Source organism: Chelonus insularis, unplaced genomic scaffold (genome assembly GCF_013357705.1).
Source record: "Chelonus insularis isolate UGA/USDA-ARS -01 unplaced genomic scaffold, ASM1335770v1 scaffold_277_pilon, whole genome shotgun sequence".
NCBI classification, from domain to species: Eukaryota; Metazoa; Arthropoda; class Insecta; order Hymenoptera; family Braconidae; genus Chelonus; species Chelonus insularis.
This window is the reverse complement of record NW_023276791.1, coordinates 1,010,172-1,033,449: the sequence shown is the minus strand read 5'-3', so window position 1 is coordinate 1,033,449 and position 23,278 is coordinate 1,010,172. Positions and strand designations below refer to the sequence as shown.

The 23,278-nt window shown below is 28.4% G+C and overlaps 3 protein-coding genes across 9 annotated transcripts; 1 reads left to right on the top strand and 2 right to left on the bottom strand.

Annotated features, from left to right (window-relative positions):
* Positions 1-988: 988 nt before the first annotated feature.
* Positions 989-5,762, bottom strand: Mad (Mothers against dpp). Its single transcript, XM_035093892.1, has 4 exons — positions 5,681-5,762; positions 5,164-5,613; positions 3,402-4,711; positions 989-3,317 (listed from the first exon to the last, which is right to left on the bottom strand). Exons 3-4 carry the CDS (start codon positions 4,652-4,654, stop codon positions 3,158-3,160), a joined length of 1,413 nt encoding a protein of 470 aa, XP_034949783.1. The 5' UTR covers positions 4,655-4,711; positions 5,164-5,613; positions 5,681-5,762; the 3' UTR covers positions 989-3,157.
* Positions 5,763-5,925: 163 nt separating this feature from the next.
* On the top strand, positions 5,926-8,738 carry LOC118073368 (cleft lip and palate transmembrane protein 1 homolog). Its single transcript, XM_035093838.1, has 3 exons — positions 5,926-6,245; positions 6,609-7,650; positions 7,722-8,738. Exons 1-3 carry the CDS (start codon positions 6,126-6,128, stop codon positions 8,477-8,479), a joined length of 1,920 nt encoding a protein of 639 aa, XP_034949729.1. The 5' UTR covers positions 5,926-6,125; the 3' UTR covers positions 8,480-8,738.
* A 137-nt stretch (positions 8,739-8,875) lies between these two features.
* On the bottom strand, positions 8,876-22,206 carry MRP (Multidrug-Resistance like Protein 1). Of its 7 annotated transcripts, none has more exons than XM_035093833.1 (14): positions 21,583-22,206; positions 21,329-21,469; positions 20,889-21,188; positions 20,656-20,793; positions 20,061-20,374; positions 19,943-19,963; positions 19,680-19,865; positions 17,732-19,601; positions 17,398-17,617; positions 16,042-16,262; positions 11,449-11,629; positions 11,256-11,364; positions 10,266-11,162; positions 8,876-10,192 (listed from the first exon to the last, which is right to left on the bottom strand). In XM_035093833.1, exons 2-14 carry the CDS (start codon positions 21,371-21,373, stop codon positions 10,078-10,080), a joined length of 4,617 nt encoding a protein of 1,538 aa, XP_034949724.1. In that variant the 5' UTR covers positions 21,374-21,469; positions 21,583-22,206; the 3' UTR covers positions 8,876-10,077. The 7 variants fall into 7 exon arrangements, with proteins under 7 accessions (XP_034949724.1, XP_034949722.1, XP_034949723.1 ...); XM_035093831.1 differs by lacking the exon at positions 16,042-16,262 and adding an exon at positions 14,663-14,883; XM_035093832.1 differs by lacking the exon at positions 16,042-16,262 and adding an exon at positions 13,976-14,196.
* Between the last annotated feature and the right edge of the window lie 1,072 nt (positions 22,207-23,278).

The following is a 23,278-nucleotide window of genomic DNA, read 5'->3' as shown; positions in this document are numbered from 1 at the left end:
TTGAATTAATAAAACTGTGTGTAACGTCAATGACAATTACACTTAATTGTATTGAATTTATTATTATTATTATTATAACGTATAATTACTATTATTTTTTTTATTATTATTAAATCTATATTATTTTAAACTTTAATTTTCGGATGATAATATTACAAAAATGGAATATTGTGCGGCGCTAAAAAAAAAAATCATTAACGCAACGGCGAATGTACCATTCAGTCGGTCTTTTAATAGTAATTATATTGTATATTTACATGCTACATTAGTTAATATGATTGAAAAAAAAATTTGAAAAAAATTAATGAATGAAAAAATTCTACAAATTATTGTAACGTCGTGCGGGTATCACAAAAAAAAAAAAAATAAAGAAAATCATAATAATGATAGCATATAATTCGCGATAATTTTCTAATTACTGAGAAAATGTTACTCTGACAATTCTTAATAGTTACCAATATAAATATCATATATTTATTTATTTTAAAAACAAATTGATTATGCAAGAATCTCTTTTCATTTCATCATTTCAATTTAATAAACAATTTACAGTATTTTTATTAGACACATGAAATATTTGTTTCAAATATGGCTGTATTAAATTTGTATTTATTTTTAAATATAATTCAATATCTTGAGTATTTTTAAATAATTATAATATAATCAAGTAATTATATCAATATTTCAGCCATGTTTAATGCAGATATCATATATTTTTAATTTAATATAGTGACATTTTCTCTGATAAAAATCCTTTTTCTTCTTGTAAATATTATTAGTTACTTCAACATCAAATGACATGACATAAACCATTCAGCAGTATATATAGGTATGTATCTATTATTTATTAATGTTTAGCTACTTAACATCATTTTCAAAAAAGAGTGTTTTTTTTTAGCAAAGATTTCGTTCATATCAACATATAATTGTTTAAAATTGTGTTTTCAATATCTATTTTCTAATAATATTTTACTATCTAAATAATTTCTTTTGTATTTAACTTTAATATTTTCCTTTTGTCATTGAATTATTTATCTTCACAAGAACGTGATACACGATGACTGGACGTATTAGCATCAATGAAAGCACAATTGTAGTAAGAGTTGAAATATTTCAGAATGACTTAATATTTCTGAAATTATTGAAAGATAGTTTAAATATTTATTTTTCTTTAACGAGCATTTTATTTCTTCATTTATTTAATTATTCGTTTAATATATTTAATTGCTATACTTAAAGTTAAAACGTAAAATTGGACTTTCTTGTTCAAGGCAGCTCGTAATGTGGAATGAATCACGTAAGTGGGTGTCTACAGTGGAAAATAATTATTAACACACATTTATCTTGCATTGAATCGCTTCTCTCGTCATTCAATAAAAAATGCAGTATATAAGCAGACTAACAATTTGCGTGAGCAATCACATAAGCAAAACTTCAATATTCTTCACGCACACTATATATAATAAATTCTTTATCTTTTGTATAAATATACACATATACGTATAATTGTTTTTTTTTTTTCAAGTTCTTCCCCTAGCTACTTATGTATTACATCATTGAGTTGGTGTTTTTTTTTTGCATATGTAACATAAATTTTTTACAGTTAAAGCCACAGTATTTATATTGTAGATAGATGTATCAGAATAAATTCCATGTTAAAAAAAATGGAAATACTTAATGGGGTGACTTGCAACACGTCACCAGAGTGGCACTTGATTTATTTGTAAAAAGATATAAACAATACAGTCATTACATTAATATTGTATGCTTACTTGGACATTTATAATTTATTTTTCATTATGCACCCACTTGTAAACACCCACAGAAATTTACCGCCACTTTATTATTTTGTCTTTTTTATCTTTTTTCGCACTTGATTTAATCGTAAGATTTTCTTTCGGTCTGACGTAATATCTGATACGTCTTATCATAAAATAATCAAGTGAGACAATGTTTACAATACATGAGAAAACATTTCATAGATTAATGTTATAAGTGAAAATACTAAAAATGCTCGATATTTTATTATTTTACTTAATTATTATTATTTGTAATTATTACCAGACGCAGTTCATTATTTAACTCTTAGGGTCAATATGAGATCAGCTCCCATCGTTGTCTTGCATTGTTTGGTTTTATACAAAAATTTTTCTTAAATAAATTGATTTTACAAAATTATTTCTTAATAATAAAGAGTAATTTTCAAATGACGTGGGGCACTTATAAGGCTCATATTATATTGTCAGATGATCTTTAGGCATTGAATAAGGCTCATCATTTTTTTGTTTTGTTTCTTTTTTTTTCTTGAATTAATCATAATAAACAGAAAGTAAAAAAAATTTTCATAAAGATAGTAAAAAAATATAATTAAATTTCTGTAGATAAAAATATTAAAAATATCATTTTTTGTACACGTAAATTTTTAGATTTTTTTTCTTAATAATTTGTAAATTTTAAAATATATCATTTAATAAAAAAATTAGTTGAAAACATTAATTTTACCTTCTGTCGTTGGCAAAAATGAGCTTAATACTTTCATTTAAAACACTTTCATATAGCATCAATTGTACATTTGTTGTAATATAAAATTCAAGTAGTATTTGTGTCTTTGATTGTTTAATTTGTTGTAAATTGCACATAAATCTCTCATAACGTGTTTAAAAACAAAAACGTTATGCCAAGCGAGATAAATTTATATAGTATTTCTTTTCTAATGAGTAACGTATTGTAATTATCAATTTTTTAAACATTCAAAATAGGATCCAACGAGTTTTAAAACTCTTTTAGTTTCAATTTTATACATTATATAATTAATATTACAAAACACTTAATGTATTTTGCATCTTCATATTAAATCTGACATTATCGGCTTACCTTTTATTTAATCAACTTTTAATTCTACTTATTTGCACTTGCATCAAAGTTTATAGTATCATAATGAATGTTGTCTTCTTGTGGAATTGAATAATCGCATCATGGATAAATAATCTCTTTTCATGAGAACTTTTTTAAGAAATTAAAATCAACACACTTATGAAGTAATAATTGTTTCGTCAAACGCATCAGTCTCGTTTTCTATCTAAGTCAGGTTTATAAGGGCAATTATTTCAGTTTTCAAATGTAAAAATTAACTGATTCTTGTCTATTTTTTAAGTATTTACGACACAGAACTTATGGCATTATGAGGTGATCCCATTTGAGTAAGAACCTTGTCGAGCCACTGTAACGGACCATGCAGATGAGCTTCAATCCAACAGGGAGTTGACGTTACGTCTTGTCGATGATATTCTGCACCCCAACCTTTTACAAATGACATTCTGTAAATAAAATAATTATTTAAGCAATTATTCACTCTTTTAAATAAAATGAAATAACATTTAAAAATATTAATTTTAACTTACCTTATAGTACACATTTTTGTTAATTCGTAGACAGCCTCAAATCCATGATTAACACTTTGCGAAAGTAGCTGAGCAAATTCTTGATTATTAAAAATCTTTAATGAACAGCCAGGAGGTATTTTACAAACAGTACTAGGATGGAATCCATGATGATGATTGCAATTTCTCGACTGCACAAAGATTGCTGAATCAGATAAACATTCTGCATAGACTTCTCCACCAACATAATATAAATGTACTCCTTTTCCAATATGTCTTCTTGTATTTTCTATTGTAGAATTGCGATTTACATTTGATAATTGGCCAAGACAAAATCTATCAGAATTATTACTTGGATTTGTAAAGCCATCAACGATAACAGAATGAGATTGACAGTGAAAAACTTCTCCAACACGACAATTGAGCTCGTAATAAGCAATGGATGCCCAATAGGGAGGTTCTTGATAGCAAACTGGAGCTACTTCAGCAGGTCCTCCTGTGTCCATAGCAGCGGGATCTGGTGGTGGTGACTGACCAGTTTGAGAACCATCTTCAGGAGGTGAATAAGCTGGTGGTGGAGTTTCTGGTAAACCATTAGAACCATAAGGACTTTGAGGATTATTTGATGCTGTACTACTTGGACTTGGAGCTGAACCTATCGATGACATTGGAGACGTAGGATTGATACTACTTCCGCTGGTAGAGCCTGCATTAAATCCACTTGTTGAATAAGAAACATTATGAGGCATCGTTGGCTCTGGAAGTTGTTGAAAAGGCAGCAATGAATGACCCGGTGCATATTCTGAATGTCGTGGCACTAGTACTGGTGGTAATACCGGGCTTTCGACGCGCTTATAGTGATAAGGATTGATGCAGACTTCTTTCTGTTTAGCTGAGAATGGATATTGGCACAAATCCAGTGGCTTTAGCTCATGATGAGATTGAAGATCTGGCCACCTCCATACACGGCAATAAATAACATGTGGTAAACCCTTTCGATGAGACACTTGAAGTCTTCCGTCAAGACTTCTTGGTATTGTAACACACTTGCTTGGAGTTCCAGGACAGCTTAATGCTCTTTCTAATTCTTCAATAGCACCTTTTCTTTTTTTTAATTTTTTTACCAACGAGTCTACAGCTTTTTCAGCCCATTTCTCTTCCTCGTCACCTTGCTTCCAACCCAATAGTTTTTTAACTGCCGGACTAGTGAACGAAAAAAGGCTATTTAATGATGACATTGGTCCAGAACTTGAAGTGCCTTCATCATCATCCATTGTAAGTCATCAAAAATATTTCTCCACTTTGGGTTATTGAAGTGGCACTTGGTTCAACTGTAAAGTTAAAAAAATATTAATCTCTGAATGCTTGAAATGAAATAGAAAATCTATTTTTTAGCGTGATTATTTTGCGTTCTGTCTACTGATAAGCAACACGAAGGTAATTAAATGGCAGGACATAAAGGAATAAGAGTGAATGGTTTGGTTGCAAGAGACGGAGGCGTCGCAAATCATAAGTACGTGCTGATAAACACTGTACTGGTTACCAATGGCTTCCTCTCTCTATTCTACATCATTATTTTTTGCTTCCTTTTCCAACAGACAACTGTTATCAAATTCTTCGAATGACAAATGTAAATACATTAATACTAACTGAATAAAAGATTTATTTTAATTTAAAACAAATTATTTTATAATCTGATACAAAAATAATTGTAAAATTCGCGCCGAGAAGGTAACGAGTACTTGTGATATTCTTACGTACATTTTTTCACAGTAATACTCACCGTGAATGCTATAATTATCGTGAAGTTTTACAACTCTTTGACGTTTTTAACAACAGTTAAATATAGATTCACAATTTTATTATGGCATTACATTAATTAACCACTAAACAAATGTTTATCCCGCGTTGCTGTCTGCTATCACTCGGGCGCATCATTATGGCGTTACGTACACGACATTATGGCGGATTGGCATCAGCTTCAAGTGGAGTGCGTGATTCTGCGTAGAACACGTAAGAGCAAAACTTTCGCGCTTACACTTTACACATTTACTGCCTTTTTATTGTCGATACACGATGTATTATCACTGTATATGTAATTTGAAGCACCCTTTCCCTCTTACTTATCCACACTTGCTGTTGGCTAACAATCCAGTCATTATGAATACCCCGCCTCCCACCTTGCAATCGCTATCACGCACATCCAATCATTTATTATGATTTGTTGATTTATCTATTTTATTTATCAAACTATTATTTAAATAATTATAAAATCAAATAATTATCCTTAGGATACTTACGTTTGTTATAAAAATAGTTTATTTTCAATGAGAAAATTATTTATTTTGTCGACTATTTGTAATCCATGAATTTAACCATCTGGTGGACATTTAAAAAACTATAGAAAATAAATACAGAGCCATCGAGTGGTGATAATTGAAATTAATCTTTTTTAAAAAATTGACAGTTGGTAATATTAATCATGATGTTTTTGTACATAAATTATTTATAGATGTCAGTTGTAGCTAATTACTGTTGAAATGTTATAGCAAATAAAAATACTGAATAAGTTTTGCATTATCTGACATCATCATGTTACGAAAGATTAATTGAAATTTATTAACAATAAACTTATTATAATAAGACTTTTTTTATAAATAAGAATTATTCTTGGATAAAAGTGACTCAGGAATTGTACATTTTTATTTAAAACGTGATTAAAAATAATTTTATAAATTTGGGAAGATGGCGGAGACCGTGAATGATGGAGATGAGCGAGTTGTAGATACAAGTGTCACGAGGACGATGGAAAATCAACAAGATAATGGTGAAATAGCTACCGTCACTGAAAATCAAGAAAGAGATGTGAGTATTTAACATTGAAAATTTTTTAATGTATTCATTATTTTAAAATAGAATATCGATTAATTACGTTTATACTTCAACTATTCAAACAAAACTAATCTTTTCTGTTAAGAAAACATTTATACTGATAAGTACAACACATTTGATTAGATCACGTTCACATACCAACACCTTAAATATTTTTTAATTTCTTGAAATAATTGTTATACACATTATATAACTATTATTGTTGCTATTCATTTTAAACCTATTCTAGTCTTTACCATTGACCTCAATTTCCGTGCTTAGTTAGCAGTATTTCATTGGAATAATATTCCTAAAATTAAAGAAACATTGCAATAATTGACTGCTTTTATTTTATAGATTAATGCTGAAGTAGATGCACAGAGACAAAAATATCAACCAACAAAATGGGAATCATTTTTTGCCATCCTAAAGTCCTTAATTATCCGGTCATTGATTATTTATTTCATAACATCGTTCTTCAGAAAACCGCAAACTGATCCTGCGACAGTTGGAGGAAGTGGAGAAACTGGTGTTTCAAAGTTACCGGCTTTTAATATATTTGGAAATGGAACTGTATTTGATCTCTATGTATTTTTATCTGAAGCCGAGAGATTTAATCACTTTGACGATCCTAAAGCTTTAATATGGCAAGAAAATGGATTGATATATGGTGATTGGATTACTGGACCCAATAATGATGGCACACGTTATTTCGCACATAAATTTGAACCATCGAATCAATTAAAAAATAATGGATCTATTTATTTACACATATATGTTACAAAAAATGGTAAATCAATTAATCCTAAGGATAAAGATTATTCATCCGATTATGTGTCTTATGCAAGCAAGATGTTAAATAAATTCAAAAAAGTTAGATATGAAAAGCGAGTTAATTTATTAACTGGCGAGACTACAGCTAGTGAAGAAGAAATAAAGAAAGCTGCAATTATGAATCAAGAAATAGTATCACATTGGCATCCTAATTTAACAATTAATCTGGTAACAGATCAAACGAATTGGGTTGCTGGCCAAGTTCCCCCTCCGTTAAATGAATACATCGAATTTGTTCAAGGTGGAGTGTATTATAAACCACCTATTTATTTGAATGACTTTTGGAATATGCAACGTGATTATGTACCTTTGAATAAGAGTATTAAAGAATTATCACTTCATCTTACTTATCAGCCATTATCTTTATTCAAATGGCAATTATATTCTGCTCAAAATATGCGTAATAAATGGACCTCATCGTTGATGGGTGAAACTGCTGATGAAGATGATAATGATCAAGATACTTTAAAAGAAGCTATCCTAGAGACCAACCCATACTTACTTGGAATGACAGTTGTTATTTCAATACTACACAGCGTTTTTGAATTTTTGGCATTTAAAAACGGTCAGTATCTAAAATAGCATAAAAATAGGCAGTTAAATAGAAAACAATCTAATCTGAATTTTTTTTTACAGATATCCAATTTTGGAACAATCGGAAATCTCTGGAAGGATTATCTGTGCGTTCAGTTTTTTTCAATGTATTCCAAGCGTTAGTTGTATTACTTTACGTATTAGACAATGAAACAAATACTTTGGTCCGAATTAGTTGTGGTATTGGATTATGCATTGAAGTTTGGAAGATCAATAAAGTGGTGGATATTTCTGTGGATCGTTCCAAAAAATTATTAGGAATATTCCCACACATATCATTCAAAGATAAAGGATCATATGTGGAGTCTTCAACGAAAGAATATGATAGACTTGCATTTAAATATCTATCATGGGCACTTTATCCTTTACTTGGTGGATACGCGATATATTCCTTGATGTATTTAGAACACAAGGGCTGGTATTCGTGGGTTCTTAATATGCTTTATGGTTTTCTATTGACATTTGGCTTCATTATGATGACGCCACAATTATTTATTAACTATAAATTGAAAAGTGTCGCTCACTTACCGTGGCGAATGTTGTCTTATAAATTTTTGAATACTTTTATAGATGATATATTTGCGTTTATTATAAAAATGCCGACACTTTACCGGTTAGGTTGTTTCCGTGACGATATTGTATTCTGTATATTTTTGTACCAACGATGGATTTATAAGACAGATCACACAAGAGTCAATGAATTTGGATTCTCTGGTGAAATGGAAGCAGAAGCTAAGAAAAAAGATCAAATTGCTATTGCTGATAGTCCTAAAGACGAAGTTAGTAAGAAAACTGATTAACCATTTCCTTTTCATTTGATTTTAATTCACAATATATTAGTTGAAATTATTTTAAATTATAATTGTAATTTTTTTCTTGGTCGTACCAAAGTACAAAATGTATATCAATATTTACATCATTACCATTTAATTGATTCAAATTTAATTTTTTTTATTAAAATAATTTAGCTATTACCATCTTTGTAAGTCTGCCAAAGTATTCAATTAAGAATGCTGTATGTTTTAATAAAAAAATAAACATCTTTATGTGTATAGAAATAATGTAAATTTGTTTGTTTTTACATGAAAAAATATTTGTTTAAATATTTCATTATGAACATCAATCAAATAGTATTAAATGAATTGTCAACGTTGATCAATTAAATTTAATTGTTTAATAAAAGAAATATTATCAATGTAATTGTTCTAAGCAGCTCTGTCAAATATTTAAAATTAATAATAATGATAATAAAATATTCGGATCTTTATGAGCTTCCACACTGGTATATGGGTTTTTTTCAATTTACCACCACTAAATTTTCATTATTTTATTCTTTTATTACCGAAAAATATTAGCTTATATAGAATTGTATATCTTAATTAATTAATTAATTAATTAATTAATGAGTACTTTGCCACTATTAGGTAAGTACAATAATATAAGTTACATAAAAAGTTTGATACTTTAACTCTAGTCACGTATTATTTAACTAATGCGTTGGAGATTGAATTATCGCATTACAATGTTAGTGTAAAATAATGTGTTTGATACATTTGTAAGCTCATTAAAGTATTAAAAAAAAAAAAAGAACATTAAGATGAATTAAGATTAAAATTTGTTGTTACGAATTCTATTATAATTCATTAGTTATTAATTTTTTTTATTAAGTAGTTAAAATTTCAATTACGACTAAATTGTACTTAAAATTTTATCACTTGATAAAAGGCATAACGTGCATTTTTAATCTCGTACGATATTTTAAAATGTAACAAAATTAGCATTAATCCTATTTCATGAGACAATTTATAATAGAAATTTTTGAACAAGTTAGTTCTAATAAATATAAAATGAAAATAAATATAAAATTTTAACACACAAATAATCGGCAATAAAAGAAAATTCTTAAAAAGGAAAAAAATTTAAGTGCACACATTAAGTAAATAATTACATATTAAACATTGTTTTCGGAATTATCAACATAAAAAAATAACAATTTGAATAAACAGGAAAAGATAAATAGGTTTCTACAATGGCAGTAGTTTATGTAATCAGATAAAATAGTAAATTATTATTTTCAAATTGTGACTCAAGACTTGTCTAATGAAAAAGCTTTCAAAAGAAAAATTGATATTTACCAAAAGATAATTTAATGTTTGTTATAAAAAGATAAATGTGATAAAGCTTTTTCCAAGATTTTAATCACAATTTTGTTCATTTTTCTTATTACTGTTAAAATATAAGTGTCGGGCCGAGTATTTTCATTTGTTTTAATACTTTCTGCACATAATGTGCTTTAAACGGATTGTCACAAAGAAATGCAATGTGCGTTAATGATAATGAAGCAACAATACGGTTTTAAGAAAAAACAAATTTTTCAGTTAATTAATTTCATAGAAATTCATGCAACAATTCCAGCGTCCTTTGCCATACTATAAAAAGCGCTGGTTGGTTTTTGTAACAAAACTTCAGGCGAATCAAATTCTGTTACTACTCCTTTATCTAATACTAAGACCCTGAAACAATTAAGAAATATCTTAACAATAATTCTCATCTATTATTAATTATTTAAATAAATGAATAACATACCTGTCCGAATCAAGAATTGTATTGAGTCTATGAGCAATTGTAAGTACTGTGCAATCTTTAAATTCTTCACGTATCGTACGTTGAATAAGATCATCAGTTTCAAGATCTACTGCCGCTGTAGCTTCGTCTAAAATAAGTATCTTAGTTTTTCTAAGTAACGCCCGAGCTAAACAAATTAATTGTCTTTGACCAACACTTAAATTATCTCCACCCTCAGATACTCCATAAGACAATCCATTAGGTAAACTTTGAACAAAAGCTTTAAGATGGGCATGCTCTAATGCTTGCCAAATCTCTTCATCTGTATGTGAATCAAAAGGATCTAAATTTAATCTTAAAGTACCAGAGAAAAGTACTGGATCCTGAGGAATAATTGTGAGCCTGTTACGTAAGGCATGAAGCCCAAGTTGAGATATGTCTACACCATCAATAAATATTTTTCCATCAGCAGCTTCTATTATTCTAAAAAGTGCCAATGTTAAGGAAGATTTTCCAGCTCCAGTTCGACCAACAATGCCTATTTTTTCTCCTCCATTCACGGAAAACGTGAGTCCATTCAATACTAAATCCAGACCTTCTCGGTATCGAACTTTAAATTCATTAAATTCAACACGACCCTCAGAAGGCCATTCTTTAGGCGGTGCAGTGCTTGGTATTTCCCATGGTGCTTCTTGAGGAGTTTCTCCATACTCCTTTATCCTCTCAACTGCTACAATATTCGTTTCCACATCAGAAGTCATTCTCACCAACCAATTTAATGTCTGCGTTATTTGAAGTGCATAGCTGACTGATAAACCAACTAGACCAGCACTTAGAGTATCACGTCCAAGAACTGAGAATAGTGCAGCGAAAAATATTATCATGTTTCCTACCATCTCTAGCCTCACTGCTAACCATCTAAAAAAATAAAACACAATTTATTTACATTTTATTAAATAATAAAAATGATTATTGCTGATTAAAAGAAGCATAAATCATGTTGGTACATACCTATTGCTTATGATTCCTGGGAAGTAACACATTTGATTGAAATCCACTTTACGTTCTGATTCATGAATGAACCTTTCTTGAACACCAAATGCCCTGATAGTTTGGGCTCCTGTAAAATAAAATATGATGATTTAATTTTTGGTTATAAATAAACATTAAAATAGAAATTTGATGTTTAAAAAAAAAATATTACCAGTGATTGATTCACCGAAATGAGAATATATTGGTGATCGAGATACTGATTCTAATCGTTTTAATTGACGAGAAGTAGCAACGTAAAAACGTTGTATGAAATAATATATAATTCCAATTGGTAATATCACTGCTATAAATATTGGCGTACTGTAACTTATTACTACAAGAGTTGCAATTACCTGAAATATTCAAGTTCATTTTATTTTCAATAATTAATAAATATTATCGCATAAAAAATTTGCTTTAACTGTAAAATTATAATAACTGGTACACAAAGTAAAACAACACATTGAGATTTGGATACAAGTTCTAGAAAAAACAGATATTCATGCAAAGCAGCGTCTAAAAGGACACAAATTTAGCATTTTGTAGGCGAAGTAGATGAAATATTGAATGAATTTATTGAAGGCCCACCAACATCAATCCGTATAGTACTCAGTTGAAAGTAAAGTCAAGATTTTGAAGTGTAAAAATAAAAAGTTTAGTTATTTTTTTTAAATTACTAGTGTAGAATAAACAAATATAGTAAGAAAATTTTGAAACCAAATCAACCTTATGACGGACACAATTATACAAGATTGAGAAATAAACAAAATAAATCGACTTACTGTTTGGGTTTAATTTGGAATAATAATAAATACTATTCGTCATCATCATCATCATCATGCATGATGTTTAATTAAATATACTTTGTTTATTGTGTAAAAAAAGGATAATTTGAGTATTTAATTGATATAAAAATGTAAAATAGAGTAAATTGTATTGTAATAATTGGTAAACTGTTGAACTTAGTCCGTCTGTGTTGTGATGAATTACCTCAAAAAGACAATAGAAGCTATCAGAAATTTGCTGAGGAAGCGAAGTATCCAGCACGTCAACATCTTTAGCGAACCTGGAGATGATGCGACCAGTGGGGGTAGTATCAAAGAAGGTAAGTGAGGCACGCATCACTCCGCGAAGCATTATCAGATGCATCTGGCGTGCAGCCAGCCAACAACCCAGCTGTGGAGCCAAATCGCAGAAAAAACTCGTCACCGCTATAACATTACAGATGAGCGGTAATCACTGCAACGGGGTTCGAGTAATTTATCCAATTTTTCAGGGATTCTTTTGATTCTCCACTTTGTTTTTTTCTTTCTCTTTTTTAATACTTCTTTTACAAAATAACTATCTAACATTCAAACTTCCCGTCTTGTTTTGGTGAGAAGAAAAGATATTAATAACAAAAAAAATGTTAGAGATTTAAAAATTAAAAACACCTGTAGAAGAGTTTGATGATAACTGTGTAAAATGTATGAATATTTGTGCTTGTGTGTGCAAAGATATTATCTTCAAATTGTTATTGAATATTTATAAAAATAAAATCAGACGGGAAGTTCTAAATCTATCTTCTGAAGCAGTAAATGACTTATAATTTGATCTTTACCATAAAGTCCATTTAAAATTAAACTTTGTTACTATAACTTTGGTTAATGAGTTACTTTCTGACTAAATAATCATTTAGGCGAGAGAGTGAAGTTTGCTGTGCCATGCAAAGTTTAGATAATTAAAAAAACGACACAGAGTCGTATTATTTAAACACTTTTTTTGTTAATTAATACATAATAAACAAATACTAAATGAATAGATGAAAGATAGGAACAATATAGCAGTAGCAGGATATCGTCTACTTCTAGAATGATTTAATAAATATGAATAATGAATTAAAATTCCAAATATTCCAAAATTCCAAAGTAAATCTGTAAAATATGCATTACATTACACTTACTGGAATTAAGAACCCCAATACTATATTATTAGAAATATAAAAAAACATCATAACTCTGCTACTAATATGTTTATCTGATCTATTACAGTTCTATAATGATTTAGTAAATATTTATCCCCTGAAATGATCTGTCTGACGACATGGTATTCATGATGTGATTGGTTTAAAATAAATCTAAAAAGAATTTTAGTTATCTGGATAATCAAAAACAATAACTAAATTTACTTCTTTTCAATCATAATAATAGCTTTGAATCCATCTCATGGTTGAAATTCATTTTTTTTTAACTCTCTTGAGTTTAATATAATAAATAGACGTGCAAAACACGCTAAAAATGACCATTAAATAGTCAGTTAACTACTTGTTCTGTTAAAAAAAAATGATCAAAGCTTGAAAAGTTTCCATCTTTTGTCAAATCACTGATTAGTCTTTTTAAAGTGGACGTGAATATTTAAATAAAAATATAATAATAAAAAACTATGGTATAATTGTATCCGCCAACAATAATTAATGATATAAAATAAGAAAATTTATTTGACACAGCGTGCTTGGATGCAACATATAACTTGCAAAATGATAAATCAACATGCATTTTAGCTTACGTTTGGTTGAATAAAAAAAACAGTAGCTTAGGATAATAATAATAATAATGACGTAATAAAATAAAATAAATAATAGCTTAGGATAATAATAATGACATCTTAGTGATGTAACATGTAAAATGAGATATTAAAATGGACGCGTATGATAAGCTTACCCTAAAACAACAGGGTAGCCACTGTACAAGTGATAAGGGTAGTTTTGTATCCATGATGTCTACATCGGCACTGAAACGGCTTAGTATCCGGCCAATTGGTACTGTATCGAAGAACGAACTGGGACCACGTAATACGGTGTGTAAAGCATCACGTAGTAATGCTGCAGATGATCTCAAGGTACCAATGTATATTGACAGTGCGGCGAAAAATACACTTAAGACTGTAACACAATAACTAATTCTTCAAAACTGTGATCATCATTGATTTTACACAGTTTAATTGACAATAGTTTTTTTAACAAATAAAAAAATATATAAAAAAAATTAAAACTACATTCTTTAACGTTACAGTTATTTTATATCAATGAAACATTTACGTTTTTGATAATAAAAAATTATAAAATACTTTTTAACTTATCATTGGTCCGTTTAATTTGTTTAATTTGGGAATTCCGAATGATTTATTATAAAAAACGGTATGATATGAGGAAAACGTAATAATGATTAAGGTAATTTTTAATGCACATTAGAAAGCAAACAAAGCATTCAATACACCCCAGCACATTTTCATTACTTAGGAAGAATTTAATTGAATATATTATTATTGAAAGAACTCTTTCCAAATTCTATTGAATATTCATCATTGGTTCAAACTTATGGCAACTTATTATATCGAATTATTCATACCGCAAGAAAACAAGTAATCCAAGATCGTAGAATCATCGGTATAATATTGTCTATCACGTCTGTATCTTTACCAAAACGATTTAACAGACGACCAGATGGTGTACTATCAAAAAATGACATAGGATTTCCTAGTACATGGTGTAAGAATTTCTTAAATATTTCAATAGAAGCTTTAACAGATCCTGATGCCAATGCTATTGATATTCCCACTTGAAATACACCTAGAAATTATGGCAAAATATTGAAATAATATTTATGATAATGTGCTGAGATCGTTGTTGAATTAGACTATTTGATAGTCTTATAGATTTAACTTTAATATAAATAATTGAATAAATAAATTAATTGGTTTAAAGAATGATTGTGGATCGCCAGTTTATGAACTTGATTGGAAATAAGCTTTATTGATTGCATCAAGTTTAATAAATCGTTGATGAAAATAATTGAAGAGTATGGATTGAACCGTGCTGAAGGTGTAACTAGTATTATTCTATCTAACTAAAGTAAACTCAGAAAACTTAATTAACGCCGTGCATTAAAAAGGTAAATAATATTTATATCAAAAATGAGTATTGTGATATTATTCTAATATAGTAATTTATCATTGAAGAAACTCATTTCCTAACGATGATTCTGCATTGACAAATAATCTAAGATAAAAAATTTTGATAGCATGATATGATTATTGTGGAAATAATTTGATTTACGAAATACTTATCAATAAGAAATAATAAATTATTTTTTAAAAATTCTTGATGATAAACAATAATTTTATATTGTCTAACTTTTGATATTTAAAAAAAAAAATAAAATTGATTATTATCTTGGAAGATTTCAATATCAATCACCAATTAATAAAGATAAATTAGAAATGAAAATTAAAGAAAGAATTTCGATTGATTTTTCAATTTAAACTGAAATAATAATAACATGCTAATCTTTTTTATTTCTTACTGTCAATAATTTCAGAATCATTTCTAAAACTACCTGATAAAACACATTTTCATTTGACTAGAAAGCATTTAAAGATAATGATTAGAATTAAGAAGACAGTAGTAGACTATAAATGATACTAGAGAAATTTTTTAGTCTATCTCTGATAATTGAATTTATGTTATGATGAACATAAATATGTTAGGCAATGAGTGTTTACGCAAAATAAATAATGAATCTAAAAATTGTGATATTATTATTGCAATGAACAAACATCTAAATTTATTGGTGGACCACAATATCAGTGGATTAAACAGAAAAAAAGCTCAATGATAAACGAGTCTTGTAACGTTTTTTTTTCTGTTAAATTGATTTTTGAAGAAAAAAAATTAATAAAACGGTGTTGTGTACTTTTGTGAGATTAATTTTTTCTAATTCTCACGTACTTCTGTTAGGCAATATAGCCATCCTCTAATAGTGGCTGGTATTACATTGTCGATTGCGTCAACATCCTTGCCAAAACGATTTAATACTCTGCCTGAAGGTGTAGTATCAAAGAATCCAACAGGTGAACGAAGTATACCAAATAATAAAGCTGAATGCAGCACTATGCTGCACTGCAGACAGCCAATAGCTGATGTCAGCTGTGCAATAAGCACAAATATTGCTGAAATTTATGTCATTTATAACGATACAATAACCAATTAAACCAATGAATAGATTAATCCAATGTTATCATTGCTATTTTTACCATTCAATCAATTATTACTAGATTAATAAAATAAATAAACTAAGTGCAAATATTAAGTCATTATTAAATAAATCTAATCAGTGCGATAGAATATTTTCTTTGAAGAGAAATAGTAATTAAGATAAAATTTTGCGTTTATTCACATGCGTCATTTGTTGGTAATTTCTAATCGGAAAATAGGTGTACTGAGAAAAAATTATCTTCAATTATTTTTATAACAAATACATTCTATTACTCATCACCAATTATTTTATATTTCTTAAGTATATTGACATTGGATTTTCAATTATTTTCTTTAAAGAAAAAAATTCACCAACCAACCGTTGATGAATTTGAATTGATTGATTACTATAATAAATTTGATAAATTACAAAAAAATAATCATCAATATTTCTTTAAGTTCATTAAATATAACTTCAAAAAATTGAATCATTATTTTATTGAAATATTTTAAAAAATTGTTAAAAATAAAAATAAAATTCTAAACTATAAAGTTTTTGTTTTAAAAATAATTTTTTTTCAGTACAAAAAATTCGAATTCTAAGTAGCAAATATATACATCTATTTATAAGCATGCAAGTAATGTTGAAACATCTTATCAATAGATTTAAAGATGCTTCGAAAAGAGACTTGCCACTAGATATTTTCTACTGTCATAAGAAACAAAGAGTAACTAAATATAAGATAATGTGTAATACTTTTAAGAAACCATTATTGAAATACTGGTCGCGCCTTCAAGTACACAGCAAACCACACTCGCTGTTCTAGTTTGTTTAATTATCTAGGAATTCACTTAAAAAATAAACTATCTGTTCATAGTTTTATATTAACTGCTTAAGAACCGTTAGAAATTATTTTTTCTTTCTATATCGTACTTTTCACAACTGCAGTCAAATGGGATCCGCAATCATGGTTGAATTATCATTTTATATCACTCAAAAATTATCCCAAAACCCGGAGCATTAAAGTTAATCACTATTTGCATCGTTGTGCAATGTTTCACAATACCATCATGGTATTCAGTTCAAATAGTAATTAAAATGATACATACCTTGTCCTATACCTAAAGCACCATATACACCAATATACATAGATTTTTTAGGACTATCAGCTGTACTATTTACACTCCAATCAGCATCATCTGACCATTTACTAATCCAAATATTTGATCCAATGCTAAATGATTGAAAAATTGCATTCATAATTATTGTAGATATTGATAAAAACCAACCAATTGACTTCAAATAGTGAGCATAGACTTTCAATTTTACCTATTAAACAGAAAAAAAATAATAGATAATTTTGGTGATTATACAAGCAATTTAAAAAGCTAAAAAATAGTTTAAATTTATTTTAGTAAAATTGAGGAAACATTTTAAACTTACACTTCCTGTTTCTGCTTTTTCAACTTCAATGATTTTTTCACCAGTTTTAAGAGGTATTGCATTATCCTTAACACTGCCACTTCTAACTAAATTACCAGATTTTTGGCTATCTACTGATTGTTGCCTATGTAAAGAACCATTGATAGATTTTTGATCAGCCACAGAACCAGATTCACTGTGAGTTATTGATTGTCTCGATCTTGCTCTCGTTAATTTTTGTTGTAATTCTTCAGAACCAATTGTGGACTCTAATTGTTGTTTAATTTCTGTTAAGTCTGTTTCTTCATCATCTTCAGATCTAACTTCTTGAAGATGTTGAATAAGAAAATCTGCAAAAGCACCTCGTTTTTCTAATAATTGTTTATATGTTCCATTTTCTGAAATTTCACCATCTTTTAAAACAATAATATTATCAGCTTCAGGTAAATATGTGATACCGTGTGTAACTAAAACTCGTGTCTTTTTTTTAAGTAACCCACTTGGACCAACGACATTTTCAAAAATATGTTTCCCCACATGAGAATCAACTGCACTTAATGGATCATCAAGTAAATATACATCACAATCACTATAAACTGCACGAGCTAAAGCCACCCTTTGTTTCTGTCCTCCTGATAAATTGATTCCTTTTTCACCAATTTCCGTTTGATCCCCAGCTGGTAACATTTTGATATCTAAACCTAAAGCACAAGCCTCAATAACACGATTATATAAACTTTTATCCATCGGTTTTCCAAATAAAATATTATCCTGTAATGTAGCATTCTGGATCCATGCTTGCTGAGCAACATAAGCAATTGATCCTTTTGTATTTACTCTTCCACTTATTCGCTCCATTTCTCCAAGAAAAGCTGATATCAATGAACTCTTTCCTGATCCAACTGTTCCCACAATAGCCACTAGTTGTCCATGCTGCACTTGAACATTGATATTTTTTAAAGTCGGTTTATCAGAGCCTTCAGAATCCCAAAGAAATGTTCCATTTTCAATTATCAATGGATGTAGTTCTGATTGATCGTGTTGTACATTATTTGGATCCAATTCTTCGTTATTCATAAAGACATTGATTCTTTTAACAGACACTAATGCTTGTACCATATTGCTTATTACCATTGGCAACATTGACAATGGGAATCTTAAAATATTGAATAAACTTAGTGAAACAAAAGCTTTGCTACTGTCTAGAATATTTTCTTCATCAATAAGTACATATGTTGCAAAAGAAACGAATGATACCAGAAATGGTGCACATGACCAGATAAAACTCGTACCAGCATTCAAATAAGCTGCTTCTTTAAGTACTTTGATTTCTTTGTTTCTGATTTTTAATATTTGTTGCTCAAAAGAAGGTTCCCAGGCATAAAGTTTAAGTACTTTAATTCCATTCAGAACTTCGTTCATCAATTTAACTCTCTCGTCTTTACATTTCATCTGTCTTATTTGTAAAGTTTTTACTTTATTGGCAATAACTGCATTCACTGGAATAAGTATTATCATTACAGCTAGACCGGCAAATACTGAAGGTCCCAATTGCTTCCACAGGAAGTAAAGAGCCAGTAAAATTTGCAGAGGAGCTGACCAAATCATATTAATGTATGGCATTAAATCCATGAATCGTTGGGCGTCCACTGACATTAAATTAACTATTTCACCCACCGTTGATTCCTTTCTTGCCGCATTGGACATCCTCAATGCTTTACGATAAATAGAAGCAACAAGAGCCGTTCGCATTCGCATGCCAACGATAAACATTCGATTGAAGTATTGTGATAACACTAAAGTTTGAAACGTTGCTGTAATTAAGAGAAGAATTGCATACAGATAACCTTTCCATAGAGGTTCTGAACCTTTTACAAAATTTATAAGTAGTCTGCAAGAAAAAAATTATTATAGAGTTATTTTAAATACTTTTATTGATAATTCTATAAGGTATTCATGAATTACTTACCCTAAAACTTGTGGACTAATAAAGACCATTATATCTTGAGTTAACTTCAATATACCACCAAAAATAAATGTACCTCCAAAGGCTCTGTATAGAGGAATGAACACAGAAGCTACTTTCTTTTTTTTTGGATTATTAAAATCAACCTGACCAGATGCCTTTCTAAATGATGCCTTTGTACTTTGTGTGCTGTAAAATGAATGAATTAATCATTGTATTAATTTATATAATAACTTATTAATTATAATTCATCATCATTTTCTTACCTACAGTAATTGCAAAACAGCCTTGTTAGCAATTACCAAAATATTTTTTAAGAATTAAAATAAGTAATTATATATTATAAAATGATAATAATTTAAATAGATATATAAAAACATTTACTTGTCAAATTTTTTTATATTCCTTGTCCAGTATTTATTGAATTTAGGAACTATTTCAGCAGCAGTATCTTCAGGATTCATTGACCATAAATCAGAAGTTTCCAGAGGTTTTTTGAATCCTTTCCATGCCATTGAATCGAACCAAGCAAATAATATTCTTGAAGGATAAGATGCACTTTGCTCTGGACATGGAAATTCAACGTGTCCATATTCTGAAAACTTAGGCTCCGCATCCACCAAGAAATTAAGTATAAACATTATTACAACCAGTGGATAGTATATCATGTATGATACAAAAGAGTAAGGCCGCTCAGGCTGCAACAAAAAATTTAATAACAATAATTAGCCCTTGATCATTTGCAGTAAAAATGTTTTGTCAATTCTTGGAAAGAGTCTAAAAGTACGATTATGATTATATGAATATCAATAAAAGAAACTTCCTCCGAATGATGATTCTCTAAAAGTCTAGATTATTTAAATAATTATGAAATGAAAGATTTTTTTAAAGAAAAAAAATGAATCATCAGTAAGATTCATTTATGAATATAATTAAATTGAAGATGACCATAAAAATATATTTATGGTTGGTTTTATACCTGATTTTGGTAGTCCCTGAGCATACTTCTAAATTGTACAATGCCGCAGAATGCTAACAAAAACCAAAATAAAAACAACAATCCGGAAGTTCTCATTCCAAATTTTTTATTATAGTACAGTAAAAATGCCGCTAAACTCTGAAAACAATAAAAAACAATAAATAATTAAATAAATTGAAAATTTATTATTAAATATTATATTAATGTTTATGTAAAAAAAAAAGTCAACTTACAAATGTGACGATCTTGATAATCGGTGTATAATAATCAACATTATAGACTATATTCGAATAGCTTTGATAAATCGCCATTCCTAAGTCAACAACACTGAGTAAAATAAGTATTACAGTTATGAAACCTTTTGCAAAAAACTTCCATGTATATGGTACATCTCTTTTTTTACTACTTATCAAATAATAAGCCTCTAAAAATGAAAAGGCCCAAAGAAATACACACGGTGTCCAAACCAATACTGTTTTTTGAAAACACAATGTAAGATCTGGATCTTCTGTATACCATGTTAAATTAGTATCCTATATAATAAAAAATAAAATAAAATAATTTAAATATGTCACTTCACTGTTTACATATATTCAATAATCATATATTAATAAACTTATATCTAATCAATGTAATTAAATGTATAGATAAAATTTGGTGAACAAATAACTACCCAAAATTGAGAACCACAAAATAGATCCATTGTCGAATTTTCCATTTTTGTGTTTTATTGTTTTTTTCAATTGTTATAATTGTTAACTTCCAGTAATATATAATAGTTTAGCTGCTCAGTCAATTTCTCTTTTGAGTTTCACTAAAAAAAAAAAACGAAACAAAAAGGATTACATTGACATCAAAGATTAAAAGTGATTGTTGTATATGATTTTTGAGTTAATTGATGTTATAAATTAAATCCATAATACTTACAATTTTTATATCGCAATTTGTACCAAGAAATTAAGATACAGTGGCAAATGATGAACGTGTGCCAACACCACGAGCACTCTGACGACTACTGTATGGCCTCAAGTAACCTATCCAACAAATTAATTTGTTACACACACTTACAAATGACAGTGTCTCTTTTATGATGATGAGGATAAGACATTTCAGTGTCCAGCAGTAAATACACACAACATGTTGTTCACGTACAGCACAATAATTGAATGTACATTCACATGGACAATCCTTTATACTTAACAATACATAAAAAGTCTCAAATATCTCCAAATGTCTCTCAATACATACTCACAAGTGCGTCAACTATGATTGTAGCATTGCAAAGGCTGGTCATCGTTACAGTGGCCGAGTGTAGAACGCGCCAAGGACAACGAATTGTGATTGGTGCACTTGTAAATACCTTACCAATTCAAACGTTAAATGGTGGGATTGCAACTTTTACACCCTATCAACACTACTAGATATTATCATCATTCCAGTTATTAAATTGAACTAACTGATGTGAACTTGATCTATTATTCATTTTTTTTTCATTCTAACCACACTTATAGATGCTACTTAATTTAAAATAATAATTTTATTTATTGTGATTTATGATTTATTTATTCCTTATGAATGAATATAACAATTACTTTCCAAGAAAATAAACCTTTTAATATCGACATATGTATACATTATTAGATTTTATTCTAATGGACTTGCCATTAATCTTAAATTCAATCTAAAAGATATAAAGTTGTGTAAAAAATAGAATTTATTTTTTATCAAGTAGTTTGCGGTATTTTTAGGATAATTGATTAAATGATGATATAATTATTGCAGGAAATGAATTGTCATTGATGATTGAAATGGTTTATAACATTGAAAAAAAAAAAATATTCAAGTATCCTTTTTCTTTACTATCATAGCTGTTTAAATGTTTTTTATATCATATATAAACACCAAGTTTATTTCAATTATGTCTTATATTATTATTTCACAATGTTACACAATAATAGTGTAAGTTATTACTTCACGTAATAGTTAGAGTATAGTTATTAGAGAACTTTAAAATGACTATGCACTATTGTATGTAGATATACCTTCTCTTACTTGAGATAAAACAGCTGTCATGATGATGATACGATGATAACACACTTCTGAATTGTGTGTATATAAGATTGATATACTCTTTCAAATTGATTGGGATTAAATATATCAATTCAACTGGCAATTGTGATACTTTATTAATATGTACTCATGTTTTTTGAAGTAAAGTAATCAATGTTAAATGATTTTTAAAAATAATTATTACTGTTTAACAAGCGATTAAATTCCTGACTTAAATATTTATGTAATGAAATAAAATTTCAAGATGTTTAAATAATTATTCAGTGATTTTATTATAATAATATAAAGTTATATCGCTTAAAGCATTTATTTCATAATGACTAAAAAACAAAGTTTATTACTATTTTTATATCTAATAAGATAACGGTAATTTTACTTTTAAAGTTAATGATTTATGTACGTGATAAGTGTGATAAAAATCTTTAGAATTATGTAAACTTTTAGTTTAGATAAATGAAAATACCTTGAAGATAATAATCATAAAAATCAATTGTACTGCTTCATCATTTGGCACACCTCTCAATTCACATGATGATTGAAAAATATACTGAAA